The following is a 17,056-nucleotide window of genomic DNA, read 5'->3' as shown; positions in this document are numbered from 1 at the left end:
GAAGGCAAAAACTGGAAAGAGGAAGCAGGAGACTGGAGTTTCCAAGAAAAAGACCACAGACCCTGGGAACCTAAATTGTCCCTGGATACCAGGACACTCCCAGAACTTCAGGGGTGAGTGGAGATGGGGCAGGGCTTTCGCCTCCTCCCAGGGACTGTGTGCCCTCTTTCGGGCTCATGGAAGGTCATGGCATCCTGACTAACATGACTTCACAGCAAAGTTCCTTATCCTTGTTGGGCTCCTTCCCCCACTGTCTGGTACCCACTAGTGTCCTGCTTTTCTATCCCTCTCCAGCCACCTCTTTTCAGCTTTGCTCCCCCTCCTTTGCTGTCCCTTCCCTTAGCCTGTGCTGGAGTCTTGCACAGGGGCCCCTCCACCTATGGACTCACAACTGCGTTCCCAGGCTGGCTCCTTTTGTTTGTGTCCTGTGGTGCTTGGCCCTGAGCTGGGCACAGGAAGGTGTTGAGTTCATGCTTATTGACTTACTCTCATGGGGAAGGGGTTTCAGAATTCATCTCCATCCCTTTCATTTTCTGGAGAAAGAAACGGACATTCAGAGAGGCGCAGTGACCTATGTGTCCAAGTTCTTGTAGAGCTGAGTTGAGAAAACAAACCCAGGTCTTGTTTCCAAGCCTTGCTCGCCCACGGCCCTTCTACTCACTGGGCTTGTGTGCAGTGCCTTTCCCTGCTTATAACAGCATCAAAGGCAGCTCCAAGACATACAGGGGACATCAGGTGAACTGAAGATAAGAAAGGGTTATGATGGAGAAAAGAGGGCACACTAGAGAAGCTGGGCCCCTAGAAATCAAATGTGGGGATGCAGACAGAGTTTGAAGGAAACTGAGGAAACAACAGGAATAAAACATTCAGATAATTTTATTATTCACAAAGTATGTTCATCATCATCATTGCTTATCTTAGTCCTTACAACAGTGTGGTATAATATTTCTCTCTCTACAGGTGAGGAAACTGAGGTCCAGGGAAGGTCCGTGACCTGTTGAAGGTGGCAGGTGGCTTTTTTGGTATCCAGGCTCCTGAGCTCCATCAGGGTTTTCCACCAAATGTTCCCCCTGCAATCAGAGCAGGAAACCAGGAAGGTGGCCAGAGACTGCCACACAATTGCACAAGGTGCAGAGGCAACCCCTTCCCCGTCCCATTACTCACAGGGTTGGTTGCTATACCCCCCTCACAAGGAGGAAATCTGCCCCTGGCCACTGCTGCCAGAAAGGTGTCAGTGGGTATGCAAGGATTTTGAGCCCAGCTTGGTCAGTTTCCTCACCCTGATTTTTTCCTTTATTTTCCTCTGCTGTCCACCAAGAAGAGGGGCCTGTTTCCTGCAGGTCTCCAAGTTCACCCTCTGCCCACACACTATTATCTGTCTTTCCAGCTGCAGTAAGCTCCGGAAAGACAGATGGTCTCTGCTGTGTCACAGTTGAGTCCGCTTTCTTCTATACCTCACTCCCTCTAAAACTCAGCCTTTGTTCGGTGTTCCCCTTGTGTCTGGTGCTTTTTGAATATATCACCCTACTTAGAAATCCAAATAGCTTGGTAATGTGCGTGTTATCAGTTCTGTTTTTACCAATAAGGAGACTGGGGGTAGAGACCTTAAGAAACTTTTCCAGGGTCACTTAGTTGGCAAAAATGAAGGGGGTTCTTTGTTACACATTGGCAGAAAGTTTAGCAACACTGTCATCTGCAGTAATGTGGAAAGTAGAAAATGTCCCTCATGAGCTGGGTTGTGCAACTAGGATTTCCAGGCAAAGTCTTGAAAGTGCTACCTGGTTTCTTCTTGTGGTTCATCATAAAATGAGAGAGGAGAGGTAAACTCTAGGCAGGATTATTCAACATGAGGGAGCTGGGACTTGATGACTTAAAAAATTCTCAGCCTCCAGACAGTAAATGATGCTAAAATCAAATCCAGGGCACATTCAGGAATATTGGTCTAAAGATGAAACCAAGGCTATGACTGTAAAATCCTTTGTTAAGACCTCAGAAATGTAGTGCGTTTAGTAGGAAAAACCAAATTGTTTTCAGGTCTGGAAGGTCTTGAGGGCAGGAGCTTCTGTTCTCCGTGGAGCTGGGGTGCACCTCTCTCCCAGAACATGAATGTGTTCACCAACTCAGAAGCTCCTGAACCTTACTTTTGTGATTTTTACAGAGACTTCATCACGTCAGCATGATTGATGAGTAATGCAATCTTCAGCCCCCTCTCCTCCCTGGGGTATGGGAGGTGGGGTGAAAGTTCCAAGCTTTCAATCATGGATTGATACTTTTGGTGATCAGCCCCCACCCAAGAGCACACTAAGAGTCACCTTAGAGGCAAAGATGCCAGGAAATTCCAAGGGAGGTAGGACCTCTGTGTTAGACATTCCTATCACTCAGGAGATTAGAAAGGTCTTAGGAGCTCTGTATCAGGAACAGAGGTCAAAAAGACCAAATGTGAGAACAAAAGATTCTCTCAGCACTCCTGTTTATAAGGGTCTTAGGAGCTCTGTGTCAGGAACAGAGGTCAAAAAGACCAAATGTGAGAACAAAAGATTCTCTTAGCACTCCTGTTTATAAGGATCTTAGGAGCTCTGTGTCAGGAACTAAGGTCAAAGATATATATATATGAAAATTATATATAAGAATATATACATAATTTATTAAAATTTATTAATTTATTAATAAAAATTAATATAAAATATATAAAACATAAAAGGTATAAATATATATTAAAATAAAAATATAATAAAAATTATTATTATAATTTATATAAAATCATCATGATTTTAATAGTATATAATTATTATTATTTCACATAGTATCTCAAGCAAAAGGCCCTTTCATGAATTTAAGGGTGTGTGCTTCATAGATTTTTCAGTCAAACATTAGAGCTTCTAAGAAGTATAAAGACATTATCCTCACTGTCTTGGCAGAAGCACATGGTGTGGAACAGATCTTCTCTTAGAGAAATTTGTGGGTATGGTCTTTGTCTAATGGAGTGAGTCACAGTAAGTTTTACAGGAGATCCACATATTTTGTAAGAGAATGACATTCACAAAACACTGCCAGATTGGACTGAAAGGAACAGAAATAGCATAAAATCTGGGATCTTACTTTGTATCCCCCAAATTAAACTGGCAGAAAGCAGCCTGAGGAAATTACGAAGCTGTAAATATGGGCTGCCTTTCATGGAAAGAGAAGGGTGGCTCAGAAGACACTCAAGCACAGAGGAAGGAGCCACGACCACTGAGAATTATTTCTAGGTAGGTGTTGAGCAGTGTTTGAATCAAGGAATTTCCAACATTTGCCCAGCTAAAGTTCTGATTTTCTAAGCACCAGTGACCTTTTTTTGCCTCCCCCTTCCACTTCTTTTGAACAAGAATATCTGTAGTGGTTTTCCTATGACTGTACTACATTGGACATTGGGGTTGTGTGTGTGTGTGTGTGTGTGTGTGTGTGTGTGTGTGTGTGTGGCAGATAACTTGTCTCTAGCTCACAGGTCTTCATACTGAGAATTGTACTTGAGGAACTACACCTGAGGAATTTCCTCCACACCCGGACCTGGTTTAAATGACGAGTTCCTGGACCTCATCCTGATGCCATAATGGGATGAGACTTTGGGAGACCTTTGGTGGGACTGAGTGTATTTTTGTGTGTGGGAGGAATGTAAATAATTTGTGGCCAGAGCGAGTACTGTGGTGGTTTTAAAATACATGTGCTAATTCTTTAATATACCTTCCTTCAAGGGATGGAGGTGAATCCCAGGGCTGGACCCAATGACTGGCTTCTAATGAGTAGAATATGGCAGAAGCAACAGTTTGTGATTTCAGAGACTAGGTTATTAATGGCACTATGACTTCCTCCTTCCGCACCCTCTCTTGGATCAGTCACACCAGGGAGTTATTTCCCTTGCGGTGAAGAAAGGCTCATATGGCAAAGACCTCAGGTCTGTGTGAGCAGCCATGTGAGGGTGCACCGTCTTGGGAACGGCCCTCCATCAAACCTCCGCACCACTGCATTTCTTGCTGACATCCTGACTGCAATACCAGAGAGGTTCTGAGCCAGGAGCACCCAGCTAAGTTGTTCCCAAATTTCTGGCCACACCCCCAACCCCCCAAAAAACCTGTGACCTAATGAATATGTATCATTTGTTGTTTTAAGCTAGTATGTTTTGGGGCTAGTTTATTACACAGCATCAAATGAGTCAGGAGAAAGTCACAAGAGTTCTTTTTTCCTGGAAGCCCAGGAAGAAAGCATCTCAAGAAGGCAGAAGTGGAAGGCCATGCCTAGTGTGCTCCTCTTCCCAGGGTGAGGAGGTTTCAGCATTGGCTGCTGGATTTCACAGTACAGAAGTCACTGGAGTTGTTTCAAGGAGTGGCACAGTCAAAGGCCTGGCTGAAGTGGCTTCGAGAGAGAACAGAAGAGAACCTTGGAGGCTGATGGTGCAGCCAGTCCTTTCATGGGCCCTTGCTGCAGAGGACATTAAGATGATGGAGCAGTAGCTGGAGGGCTGTAAGTGGGGAGGGTTTAATATATTAGAGCCCATTTAGATTCTGACGGTCATGACATACAACTGGGGAAGAAGATGATGAAGGAGAGAGGGGTGGCTCCTGGATGAATATTCCTTTTTTAATTTTAGACAGGATCTTGCTCTGTCACCTAGGCTGGAGTGCAGTGGCGTGATCATAGTTCACTGTAGCCTCACCCTCTTGGGCTCAAGCAATCCTCCTGCCTCAGCCTCCCGAGTAGCTGGGACCACACAAGTCCTCACCTCCATGCTCGGCTGGAATATTCTTGTGTAGACAAGAGAAGATGGGATTTGGAGCTGAAGAAAAGTGGTTGGCTTGAGATGAGAGTAGGGAGAGTGAGAGGAAGAAGAGAGGCAGATGATTGGTAGGTGTGGTGAGATCAAGTGGACGTTCTTTTTCCTCCTTCCTTCCCTCTCTCCCTCTTCCTTCTTTCCTTCCTTCCCTCCTCTTTTTCTCTCCCTCTCATTCTGTCCCTCCCTCCCCCTCTTTCTCTCCCCCACTCTCTCTTTTCAGTGAGTTAGGATGTGGGCACACCAGCTGAGCATGTAGAGAGGGAAGACAGGGGACGATGTAGGTCTAGAGTGGAGCAGAGTCACTCCACTCTCAAGGTCATATGCTGACAGTGAGACACTTCGGGATGATAGATTGTATTTTGTCAGCCACAGCCACATTCATCTTGGCTGGACACAGGCACAGAGTAAGCGGGAAGCTAGGTCCAACCAGGGTTACAGTTTTCCCGGAGGAGTTCACTAAAAGGGAAGAGGAGCCCAGAAGTGGAGGCTGTGTGCCAAAAAGTGATTTGAGGTTGGATCATGGAAACTAAGGGAAAGGAAAGCATGAGTGCAATGGGCAAAAGGGGCAGATGGCAGGATTAATGGATCATAGGTCCCTGTGGTGTTGAAGCAATACTGGGATCAGGTTAGCAGGATTGAGGTAGGGAGTGGTGGGAATGAGATTAAGAGGGGAGCTGTTGGCGCTTGCTGACCATCTGCAAGGGTGGCTGAGATAGGGAAGAGGACCAGACCATTGGAGGCCAAGGAACTGAGATGCCAGGGATTTGTAAGAATCATTCATGTAGCTCTTGAGTCTACATGGGCCCAAGATCACCAAGAATTATGGCGGGAACAGTCAGAGTGATGTTGAGCCTGGGGTTAAGACCCTCGAGGAATAAACAGCAGTGCCCCAGATCGTACAGAATCTGCAGAAATGATGGGTGGTCACCCACAGTGACATAGCCTAATGGCAGAAAGCTACTTGTGGAGTACTTTAGGGAGGATAGGAAGATAGGAAGGGGCCGTGAGGAGCACAGAGGACACCGACTCCACCCTTGGACTCAGAAGCATGAGGTCAAGGACAAAAAACTACCCCCTGCCCCCACAAGAGAACTGTGGAGAAAGTAGCGTCCTCAGAGAACAGGCAGATGTCAGGGAGAGTACGGGGGCGACGTTCAGAGAAGCTTAGTGCACAGGGGCTTGTGCCGATGACTGCCTACTTCAGGTACGCAGGTGGAAAGGTTATGGGATTTGGGACAAATGGGAAATGGGGCTAATGTAATCGACTTATAAGGTCTTACTGAGTTGGGATTCTGGGTGACGAGGGAGGACCAGGGCATCCTGGGTGTCTTATAGCAACTGGAGTGAACAGGGATATAATAAGCCACCAAGAGGCTATACTGGCGTCTGAGTGCTTACCTTCGGGGAAGGGGAGGGGGCCAGGAGTCTTTACATGAGCAAGTGGAGACCTGGGATCTCACTTGCTCCTGCCCTTGGTGGCGGATGCTGGGGAGGGGTGTTTTGATGGAAAATCTGAGGTCCCTCCTCACTCTTGCCAAGAAGGTGAAAGCAGCAATAACTGGATAAAAATTGCATAAACCCATCCTCAAGGATGAACAGAGAGCTCCATACACATTTTGAAGGTGGGTAAAATCAGATGACTTCACAGATCATAGAGAGCTGGTGGGAGTGGGGGAATATGAGGGAAGTCGTTTTTACCTTAGAACCCCAGAAAGGTGGAGAAATGGGAGGTGCAGGTATCTCTTAAGGAAGGGTTGAAGGGGTGCCGGAAACCAGAGAACAGGTTGGAGCTCTGCTTTAAGAATCACTTAGACTTCTAGATTCTCTGGGTTCCGTGAGACGGAGAGTAGGTTAGCTGCCCACATCCTCTGTCTTTCCTCTCTCTCAACAGCTGCAGAGAGCTTGAGGTAAGTCTTTGATGAGGGTGACACAGAGATGCTGCGCTCGGAGCACAGGGCGCCACAGAGAGAGAGAGTGTGCAGTGGGGGCTTGGGTGGGAACAGACATTGGGCAGCGAGACCCTTTTGCTCTGCTCCAGTTGGTGCCTAGAACCCTGGGTCTAGACTTACACCCCCAGGGAGGACAGCTAAGAGTCCTTTCTGGAGAAACAGAGCTGTGAAAGAGAAGAAATGGAGCCATGCTCCTACCCAGTCAGCCTGGAGCCCACGGCACCCCGCGGCATGCATGGGGTTTCTGAGCTCTTCCATGTGAGTGGGTGGCTGAGAAGTGGCAAAGGTTTCCAGAACACTCTGAAGAAAGACAGAGGTCAATGAAAGTAGAAAATAAAAAATATGACGGGCACCTTGGAGGACACAGAAAATATGGAAGGCTTCGGAAAAGTTCAAAAGTTAAAACTTTAATATTTCCAGAGAAAATATGTCTTGCCAAAATAAAACATGCTGTGCTATAAAAAGGAACATTCAGAGAACAAATGGACCATTTAGAAATGAAAAATGTGATCGTGTACATTGAAAACACTTGAATGGAATGTAACCTTGAGGAACTTTCTCAGAAAGTAGGAATAAAGAAACATAGATGACAAACAGGAGAGGAAAGATAATCACGTCAGGCTCAGATCGGTAGGTCCAACATCGGATTGTAAGTGTCAGAAAGAGAGAACAGCCCTGTGGGGGTGACAGGCCTGGGGCAAGGCGCAGAGTGATCTTGAATGTGGCGAGTTGCAGAGCCTCTTGACCAGCTTGTGCAGAAAAAAGAAAGGTTCACTTCCTTGTAGAGGGTGCAGCCATGTTGGTGGCGGTAACGACAGCACAGGGGGGCGCTGTGCTTCAGGGGAGGCTGATCTAGGCAAAGCATTGTGGGGGCCCCAGTAATGACACTGGACTTCAATTCCTGGGTGGCGGAAATGCACAGAGGTGTTGTTGGGAAGGGACTTCTCAGGGGAACAATCTAGGAGGCGGGGACTGAAGACAGGACCCCCCATTAGGTGGCTGACACAGTGGTCTGAGTGCCAGTGTGAGGTGAAGGGGCTAGGAAATGGGGAGGAGGCACAATAGGGGAGGCCTTGGCAGAGTGTGGCTGAGCAAGAGGAGAGGGAGAGGGAAACGTTGGAGTGACCCAGGCATCTGGATTTGGGGTGTTAAATAAGAGTAATAAGAGGCCATTGGTTTAGACTGAGCTCCTGCACTAGGCCCAACAGCCCAAACCAAAATGGGGTCACTGGTGCTAAGGTTCCACGCCACCAAGCCAAAACCAAGTTGTTTATCTCACCTTCCGAGAAATTAAGAGAGAGAGGTAACAGCCAAATGCCTGCACAGGCCAGTCTTAGCTGGTACAGTAGGGAAGTCCCCTCTGCTTTAACCTTTTACAAAGAAGGTACCTTTGAAATGACCAATTTCTTTTTGTTCCTTGTTTGTACTTTCTTCAGTCTTTTTCTGTCTCTCCAACTGCCCAGGTTGCAGAGCACAGTTCTCTAAACCTCTTCTGATTCTGAGGGCTGCCCAATTTGCAAATTGTTCTTTGCTCAAATAAACTCTGTTAATTTTTTTTTGTCTAAAGTGTTTCTTTTCTTCTTTTCTGTTTTAGAGACAAGGTCTCACTCTGTCGCTCACGCTGGAGTGCAGTGGCATGATCATGGTTCACAGCAACCGGGAACTCTTGGCTTCAATCAATCCTCCAGCCTTGGCCTCCCAAAGTTGTGGTATTACAGGTGTCAGCCCCCAGCGTTCCAGGCCTCAAGTTTTTCTTTTATCAGGGGCTATAGATAGGAGGAGGAGGCAGGGAAGAAGGATTCTTATCATTGACTCAGGTTTGGTAGAAAGGTGCTGCAGGCGCTGGGCTTTGCACCCACAACGGGGTGCTGGCCCCAGTGCAAACTGAGGGTGAGCAAGTAGAGGGCCTGGGCTTTGCAGCTCTGCAGGGAGGGCGTGGCCAAAGGCCTTGGATCAAGTTCTGGCCTTTTCTTTGCAGAGAATGCAGAGGTCAGAGGTCCTGGAGCTCCTGGGAGCCCAGCCTTGTCAGAGACTGGCCGCCCACCTGAGGTCCTGTGGCTCAGTGGAAAGTGTCTACGGGCCTGGGGCCTGGTCTGAGCTGGGCGCAGCAGAGATCTCCCTTGATGCTGCACATGCCGATTCCTTGAGACCCCTGAGATATGGGGAGAAATACATGAAGTGACTTGAATCCGTTCTCCCACCCCGTCCCTCTCCCCAAGGCTGCCCCTCCTCCAGCAAGCCGGCTCCTGGCCTGACTCAGTTGTCCCTGTACCTTTCACTCAGCCCCACCTATGGTTTTTCCCGTGTATCCCCTTCTCCCTGGGTGCTGTTTCCCTCCTGTGTCTACCCTCTCTCCCTCAGGACTAGAATGAGGCGGAGTCCTGGGATGGTGGCTTTAGGGAGTCCCTGGACTTGGGCTTGCCTGGAAGGGCAGGTGGTGGGAGGGACTTTTCAGCTGTGCAGGTCTGTGTTTCTGATGGAGGGCTGGGGGAGGGGAAGGGGAGGGGAGACTGAAGGAGAAAGGTAGAGGGAAGAAGAGGAGAGGAGGGAGGGGTAGAGAGAGAGGGAGAGAGGAAGGGGGTGGAATGGGAAAGAGGGAGGGGGAGGAATGGAGAGGGAAAGGGAGGACAAGGGAGTGGGGGGAAGAAAGAGAGAGAGAAAGGGAGAGAGAGAGGAGAAAACACAAAGAAAGAGAAACATGGATGAGATTCCAGCAAGTTTGCAGCTGAAGGACAAAGGTAAGCCTGTGTGACATGTCAGATGGAGGGACTCCATGAGGGCTTTAGTTTGGAGAGCTCTGCCAATTATAATTTCCACCTCTGTTCTCTGGCCGATTCCCCTCTGACCCTCCATCCTGGGCAGAAGCTGTTCCCTGTTCCATTTGCCCAAGTCCAACCCTCACCACACTCACCACCAGATGAGCAGGGCCAACAGCACCAGGCTCTTGACTACGAGGAGTCCACAGAGCACAGGGACCAGGGCACAGGGGGCTGCAGGGCCAGGGTGGAGCGTGGAGTTCTGTGGCCTGGAAGGTGCAGGGACAGGAAGGGGAGAGGACAGGTTATGGAGACAAGTCTTCATCTGTCAGCCCCCGCCTAGGCCTGTGTGGCTACGGGCGCCCCCCCGAACTCACTGTGAAGGGACGGTAATGGTAGCTGGAGACTCAGGGTCTTCTCTGGCTCCTCCAGTGGGAGGCACACAGCTCTGTGTCTGGGTCTGTGAAGAGACCAGGTTGCGGGGAGCCCAAGAGGTCTGGGTCTGGGTCTGGGTCTGTGAAGAGACCAGGTTGCGGGGAGCCCAGGAGGTCTGTGTGGAGGCAGAGGCTGCCAGGGAGGAGAAGGGGCTGTGGTTAGTAAGTGGAAGACCCCACCTGTGCCTGCCGACAGGAAAGCTGGTTGGGGGAGTTGGACCAGACTGGAAACAGAGCCCATGAGCCCAAAGAAAACTGATTTGAGGGGTGGGCACTGAACTGTGAAGTCCTCTGGCTCAGAATTAGAAACACTCGTGGCCTGGGCTCTATTGGGCCCCTGCAGTCATATCCTTGAGTCCAGGAGGAGCACTGGAAGAGGACTCAGGAGGCCTGGTCCCCTCCCAGCACTCAAGTCTTTGGACGGGCACCCACCTGAACCTCCTGAGGCTGGACATGGCCATGATGCTTCGGGCCCCTCTGGTTCTCAACCCTCCATTCTCTTTCTCATGCCTCTGGGGCTTGGGAAGGGAGCCTCTTGTGGGAATTTGAAAGGTAGTTTTCAGATTCCTGCCCCTCCCAGTTCTGCTGCACAGCCCTGGACCCCAAGCCTCAGCAGCCTAGGGAATGCCTTTCACAGCCCCTCTTGACTCTGGGACTCTGTGAACTGGCTGCGCACCACTCCTACCATTCACCTTCCCAGGAAGACCCAGAGCCACCTGTGCTCAGAGCCCTTGGTGGAAGTGGGAAATGGCTGTCTCTGGAAAAGCGATGGGGACTGTTGAGGTCAAAAAGGCAATGCTGGTTGCGGGGGCGGTGGCAGGGTGTGAAGGAAAAGAAAGTGGGGTTGGAACCAAGGCTGGGAGAGGAAGTGGGGATTCTCAGTGTCTCGACCTAGCAGACTAGGTCTACATACCTAACTGGAGTCCAGGAGGTGGGGAGAGGGGGAAAGAAGGGGAAAGGGCTAGGAGGGGCGTGAAGGAGAGGGTGCCTGAGGCTGGGTCATTCCTCGTCCCAGAGACTGCCCTGGAAGGTCCTCCCTGGACCGAGTCACAGGCCTATGGACCTGTGGACACGATCCTGTCCCACAGGACACTCTCTGAGGCTGTCTAGGATGCTGTCCAGGATAACCCTGTGCTCAGCCTGGGAGAAGGCTGTGTTTGGGACACTCTGGTATGCTCAGCCTGGGAGAAGGCCGTGTTTGGGACACCCTGGTAAAATTCTAGGCCTGTGCTATTGAATGTGTCATCTATGGCCTGGTGCTGGTCTACAAATTGTCTGTAACCCATTTACAACAAGGTAAGTATAAAAATTGGGAGTAGGGGTTTCAAAACGTTTATATCAATTTGTTATTGCCTCAAGATCCAAGCATGTGATTAGTTAACTCGTCTCATCTCCTTGAACAGGATATAGACCAGCTTGGGTGTTGTCAAATTAACATGGAGAGTCGAACATGGAGCGAGCTGTGTGCTAGTAACCTATGCCAGGGCCATGCTACAGTGGGTGATACTTTAAAATTAGTTGTTAGCGCCAGGCATGGTGGCTCACGCCTGTAATCCTGGCACTTTGGGAGGCCAAGGCAGGGGGATCACTAGAGGTCAGGAGTTTGAGACCAGCCTGGCCAACATGGTGAGACCCCATCTCTACTAAAAATACAAAAAAATTATCCAGGCGTGGTAGTAGGCACCTGTAATCCCAGCTACTCGGGAGGCTGAGGCATGAGAATAGGTTGAACTCGGGAGGCGGAGGTTGCAGTGAGCCGAGATCGCGTTACTACACTCCAGCCTGGGCGACAGACAGACTCTGTCTCAAAAAAAAAAAAAAAAGTAAATAAATAAATAAAATAAAATAAGTTTTTAGCTGTAACCCAAAAGTGTATAAACATCTGGAAAGATGTATAATTTTATAATTTATTATTTTTACAATCATTTTCATTTTTAATCAAACTTTTTAAAACAAAATTTAAAGTGTAACATGATTAGCTAATTTAGAGTAGAATAGTGATTACTTAATTAGAGTTCTAATGAACAGATAGCAAAACAAGTCACTGAAAAAACACATCTTTCCTGGATGTGGCAGTGACAGCCAAATGAAGATGGTAGAATTGATTCCAAAGAAATTTTTTCCTGCTGCAATTATTCCAAAGAGTTTGTGCTGATTTTGTTTGAAAGTAGAATCCCTCATTGTGGTAGGCAGAATAAGGGCACCCCAAAATGTCTACTCCCTAATCCCAGGAACCTGTGAGGACATTGCCTTCCATGGCAAAGGGAAATTTGCAGGTGTGATTAAGGTTGAAGACCTTGAGCTGGAGAGAGTTGCCTGGATTATCCAGGTGGGCCCAATCTAATTATGAGTCTGTAAGAGCAGAGAACGTTTCCTAGCTGTGGTCAGAGACAGGTGCAATGTGAGAGGGACCCCCATCCGGTGTTGACGGCTTTGATAAGGGAGAAAGGCGGCCATGGGCCACGGAATGTGGCGGCCTCATGAAGCTGGGGACAACCTTCGGTTTACAGCAAGCAAGAAAACAAGACCTCCGTCTCTGATAGCTGCAGGAAACTGAACTCTGCCCACAACCTGGATGAGGAGAAACAGATGATCTCCTAGAGCCCCCAGGAGGGAACACAGCCTGCTGACCCTTGGTTTCAGTTCAGTAAGACCCATACTGGACACTGTAAGATAATAAATTTGTTTTAAGCCACTAAATTTGTGGTAATTTGTTATGGCAGCAACAGGGAACTATTACACTCATATATGCGAGTTTTGTAGTTATAATTAGTAGGGAAGTATTAAAACCTAGTGAGTTATTTGTTGAGATGTATTGGCTTATGAGGCAAATGCACCATAAAAACAAGTGACATAGTCTGGGTACGGTGGCTCATGCCTGTAATCCCAGCACTTTGGGAGGCCGAGGCGGGTGGATCACCTGAGGTCAGAAGTTTGAGACAAGGCTGACCAATATGGTGAAACCCTGTCTCTACTAAAAATACACAAATTAGCCCGGCATGGTGGCAGGCGCCTGTAGTCCCAGCTACACCAGAGGCTGAGGCAGGAGAATCGCTTGAACTCTGGAGGTGGAGGTTGCAGTGAGCCGAGATTGCGCCACTGCACTCCAGACACAGCGAGACTCCGTCTCAAAACGAAACAAAACAAAACAAAAAACAAGTGGCATATACATATGAAACGGAAAAACACAGGTTCACAACAAACTTTTTAGGAAAAAAAAGAGTACTGGATTGAAAAGCTCTTGAAAGGAATCTGTATTTCACATATAAGCTCTAGACTTTGTGGCTTCTTGTAAAGTAACATTTTGTATTGCAAAGACCAACAATCCATTTACAGTTGCCGAAACATTACTGAACAACGTTTGCTTTACGACACTGGGTAATGTATAGCAAAGAAGGGAGCTTGATATCATTTTCCCTTGATGCCTTAGGTCAACATATTCAGGAATTGGATAATGAGATGGATGACCACCTCCCAGAACAAATAAAGCTAGCAAAGCATTCTTCATGGCAGTTTGAAAACAATGCACAAATATTGCTAGCATAACTATTCTTTTAGTATATGCAATTTGAACACAATGATGTGAAGGAATTCTGTATCTTTTAGCTTAACTGTCACAAACACAACTAGCTCTGAACTGTATAAAACTATGAAGGTTATATTATCAAAATGTGGTTCGGGGGTTAAGTTTTATGTAAGAGTATGTTCTGATGACTGCAGTTGCAATGACAGGAAAATGTCATCCAGGTTAAGAAGGCTTGGGCTAGATTGTAAATTAATGCACTGCTTCCTTCATTGAGAGAGTTTTGCTATGGAAAAAAAGTCAACTTAACTGAACGTTGTGCTGACCAATGTGGACAAAATTGTGAATTTTATAAGGTGAATATATGAAATTTGAAATCATTCTGTTTATTATGTGGTAATATGAAAACAGATCATAAACAGCTACTGTTGCATGCCAAATTCAAAGTTTTGTTGAGAATGTTTCATCTATAGAAAGAATTCCTCATGTTTTTTCAAGACAAGAAGCCAGTTTAGTACAAATGTGAACTGTGCCTTCAAGCTTGTTTATACTGTAGTTCTGATGTTAACATGTCCATGCAAGGAAGTAAAGCAACATGTTTTTCAGTGGCAAATAAAGTCTAAGTGCAAACATAAAAGTTAGAAGAACCATTTCTGTGAATTGTTATGACATATTCTTAATTTAATAACATTTATCAACAAAATAGGTGATGATATTGCATATCTTCACAAGTGCTCATGGGAAAACACTGATAATTTGATAGCATGTTTTGAATTTTGTTTTTTTGTCAAATATATGCAGAGGAAATTCATAGATCTAGAATCCATATTTTCCCATCAAAAGATAATTTAAACTATAACTTTTAGGATAAAGTTTTGGAACTGGCTACTGATAAAGGATTGAACATGCATTTTGAAATTACAGCATCGCTTGTTTCCTTTTGTAAAAGTTAAACATAAAACTGTTGAGCTTGTCGGAATTGCTTTAAAATTTCTTCTGTTTCTGACATTATACCTCCGTGAGACCAATTTTCTGGTCTTCTACTATGAGTATTATTTTTTAAAAAATCAGCACAATTTCTTTATACATTATCTCCTAAGCAATGTGGTGTCATAAATAGTTCTCAGATTAGATAAGTTAACAAGTAAGAAAAGTGCTCATTTGTCACATTATAATCCTTAAACAAGCACAGACAGGGTGTTTGTTTGAAGGGGGCATACTGGCATTTAATATGGAGAACTGCAATTTCCCCTCTAACTTTGTATTTAGTTTTAACTGAGGAACGACAAAACGTTATGAGTATACCGTTAAGCCACTACATCAATCACCTTTAGGCGCACTTTCAAATGAACAATGTATACAGTTTTTATAAATTTTTCCCCCTGTAATATTTGTTCTGATTATATTTATTAAAATGTAATTTTATGTTTGTCAAATTTAATACATTTTGGGCTTGTACTTTGTATGTCTTTTTCTTATTTTTCTAGTAATTTGTTTTTACCGTATTTTACCAAAAAAATTAGTCATGTGAATTGCAGATTTTTTTTTTTAAAAAAGGTCCTCCTCCATAGGAACTTAGAGTAGCACTGCTTTGGGCAGGAGGTTGGCATACTTTCTGTAAAGGGTCAGGGATGAGCCATGTGGTCTCTGTCACAGCTGCTCGATTTTGCTGTCACAGCATGAAAAGGGCCACAGACAATAGGTAAACGAGTGGGCATGGCTGTGTTCCAAAAAATAACTCTACTTACAGGCACTGAAATTTGAATTTCCTGTATGTCACAAAATATTGTTTTTCTTTTGATTTTTTTCACTCATTCTTAGTTATCGGGTCATCCTTTGCTGACCCTGATCTGGACTATGAGGGGATACCCAAAGTATCTTGGTATCTGGACTACCCAGATACTACTGGCTCTACGTGGTGGGGGCAGCCAGTGGATGCACCTTTCCTGGGCACCTGCTATGTACCAAAGATGCCAGGCGGTCCTGCCCTCCTGTAGCAGGGTCATACGGGCTGACTGCTCAGCATGCTCACCGGGTCTGTTTCAGCGTCTCTCAGGAGGCCAGGCTGTAGGCTTGGGAGTCAGGGAGATTGTGAGATGGCTGCTCTTGTGCACATATGAGTTCCCCCCATACCTGTTCCCAACAGCCTCCCCAGGAGACTGGGGTGTGGGCATGGGTGGCTTCCATGATTAGGAAACCAGGGGTGATGGAGGCACCAAAAGGGGGTGAGGGGCAGCCCCCTGAGGACCCTAGGGAAAGAGCTCACCTGGAGATACCACCAGATAGAACCTGACGGACTTAGAGACAGAGTTGTCGGAAGGGCGGTAGATTCTACACCAGTAGTGTCCTGAGTCTTCCTCTCTCAGATCAGTCATGGTGACAGTGAAGAAGCCAGCAGCAGGGTCATCCCAGATTGCGAATCGAGAGGTCCCAGCCACCGTCTTGGGCTTGGAGCTGGTGACTAATCTGATGCACAAGAGTGCTGATGCCTCCTTACACCAGCCTTTCTTCTCATAGAGCCTGCCTGTGGGCGGGTACTGGCATCTCACGGTCAGCGTCTGCCCTGCCACACTTTGAAGTACCTGAGCCTTGGATCGTGCCTGAGAGCCTGTAGAATGATGAAGTAACGCATAGGTCAAGGCCACATGCACAACCTGCCTCATAGCAGGCCTCTGCCCACAGAGCCACCTGCTACCTGACTCTGCTGTCCCAATAGTCCCCACCATACCCATCTCCTCTGTTCCCTGGCTCCCCTACCCCCTCACCTGGGAACAGCAGCAGCAGCAGTAGCAGTGGGTGTGGGGCTCGCCAGGCCATGTGGCCCTTTTCCTGTGTGCTCGTGGGAGGGGATACCTGGAGAAGACTGGGGAGAGGGAACTGGGAGCTGGGCCTGATTCTGCTGCTCTTCCAGCACCTCTGATAGAAAAATGAGACAGGTTAAGGCCTGGGTTGGGGAGATGGGAGACTGCAAAGGGCAGGTTCTGTGGGCACAGGGAAGCGGGGATCTCCAGCTGTAGGTGAGTCTGGGCCTGGTGGGCTGGGTGCTGTCCGGCACACAGCTTCCCAGGCCTCTGTAGAAGATGCCTGCTCTCCCCTGCACCCAGCTGCCCCTCCCCACCATGACCTACCCCTGAGGGAGGAGCTGAAAAGGCCAGGAGGAAACTGTGGGCGAGTAATGGACTGCTTCCCCCTTGCTCCCTCTCTGCGCTGCCTCTTCTTTGCAGGGCCCAGGATTTGCCGCCCTTTCCAGGGAAAGTCAGGCTGAAGGTGGATGACAAGCTCAGGGGCACTTGGAACCCTGGTCATGAGTCCTAAGCCCCACTGGTCACAGGGTGGCCAGGGACGTCATGCCCAGGCCTCCGTGATGGGTCAGTGATGTGCTTCCACTCTGGGAGGTTTCGTGGGTACGGGAGAGGAAAGGGGAGAGGAGGTGGAGATTCAAAACCAGCAAGGGAGGCTAGGGAAGGTCCTTGGCAAAGGTAGGGGAGGGGAGGGTTGGGAGAGCACACCGAGCAGGAGATGCATCAGTGGGGTGGGGTAGAGGGAGCCCAGGAACCCGGACCTGGCCTCATCTCTGCATCCTCGAC

The 17,056-nt window shown here is 47.7% G+C and overlaps 1 protein-coding gene across 1 annotated transcript; it reads right to left on the bottom strand.

Annotated features, from left to right (window-relative positions):
* Window positions 1-883: 883 nt before the first annotated feature.
* NCR2 (natural cytotoxicity triggering receptor 2) lies at window positions 884-16,286 on the bottom strand. The gene is made up of 6 exons (XM_007972632.3): window positions 16,235-16,286; window positions 15,736-16,077; window positions 11,038-11,048; window positions 9,890-10,014; window positions 9,668-9,781; window positions 884-1,070 (listed from the first exon to the last, which is right to left on the bottom strand). Exons 1-6 carry the CDS (start codon window positions 16,284-16,286, stop codon window positions 884-886), a joined length of 831 nt encoding a protein of 276 aa, XP_007970823.3.
* Between the last annotated feature and the right edge of the window lie 770 nt (window positions 16,287-17,056).

Source organism: Chlorocebus sabaeus, chromosome 17 (assembly GCF_047675955.1).
Source record: "Chlorocebus sabaeus isolate Y175 chromosome 17, mChlSab1.0.hap1, whole genome shotgun sequence".
NCBI lineage: Eukaryota > Metazoa > Chordata > Mammalia > Primates > Cercopithecidae > Chlorocebus > Chlorocebus sabaeus.
This window is presented reverse-complemented; position numbering and strand designations above follow the sequence as displayed.

Coding starts and splice junctions, on each gene's coding strand:
- NCR2 (XM_007972632.3), bottom strand. CDS start 16,286: ATGGCCTGGCGAGCCCCACACCCACTGCTACTGCTGCTGCTGCTGTTC. Junction 16,078..16,234: donor GCTGCTGCTGCTGTTCCCAG/GTGAGGGGGTAG, acceptor ATCATTCTACAG/GCTCTCAGGCACGATCCAAG. Junction 1,071..9,667: donor TTGGCCCTGCTCATCTGGTG/GTGAGTGTGGTG, acceptor CTCTGATTGCAG/GGGGAACATTTGGTGGAAAA.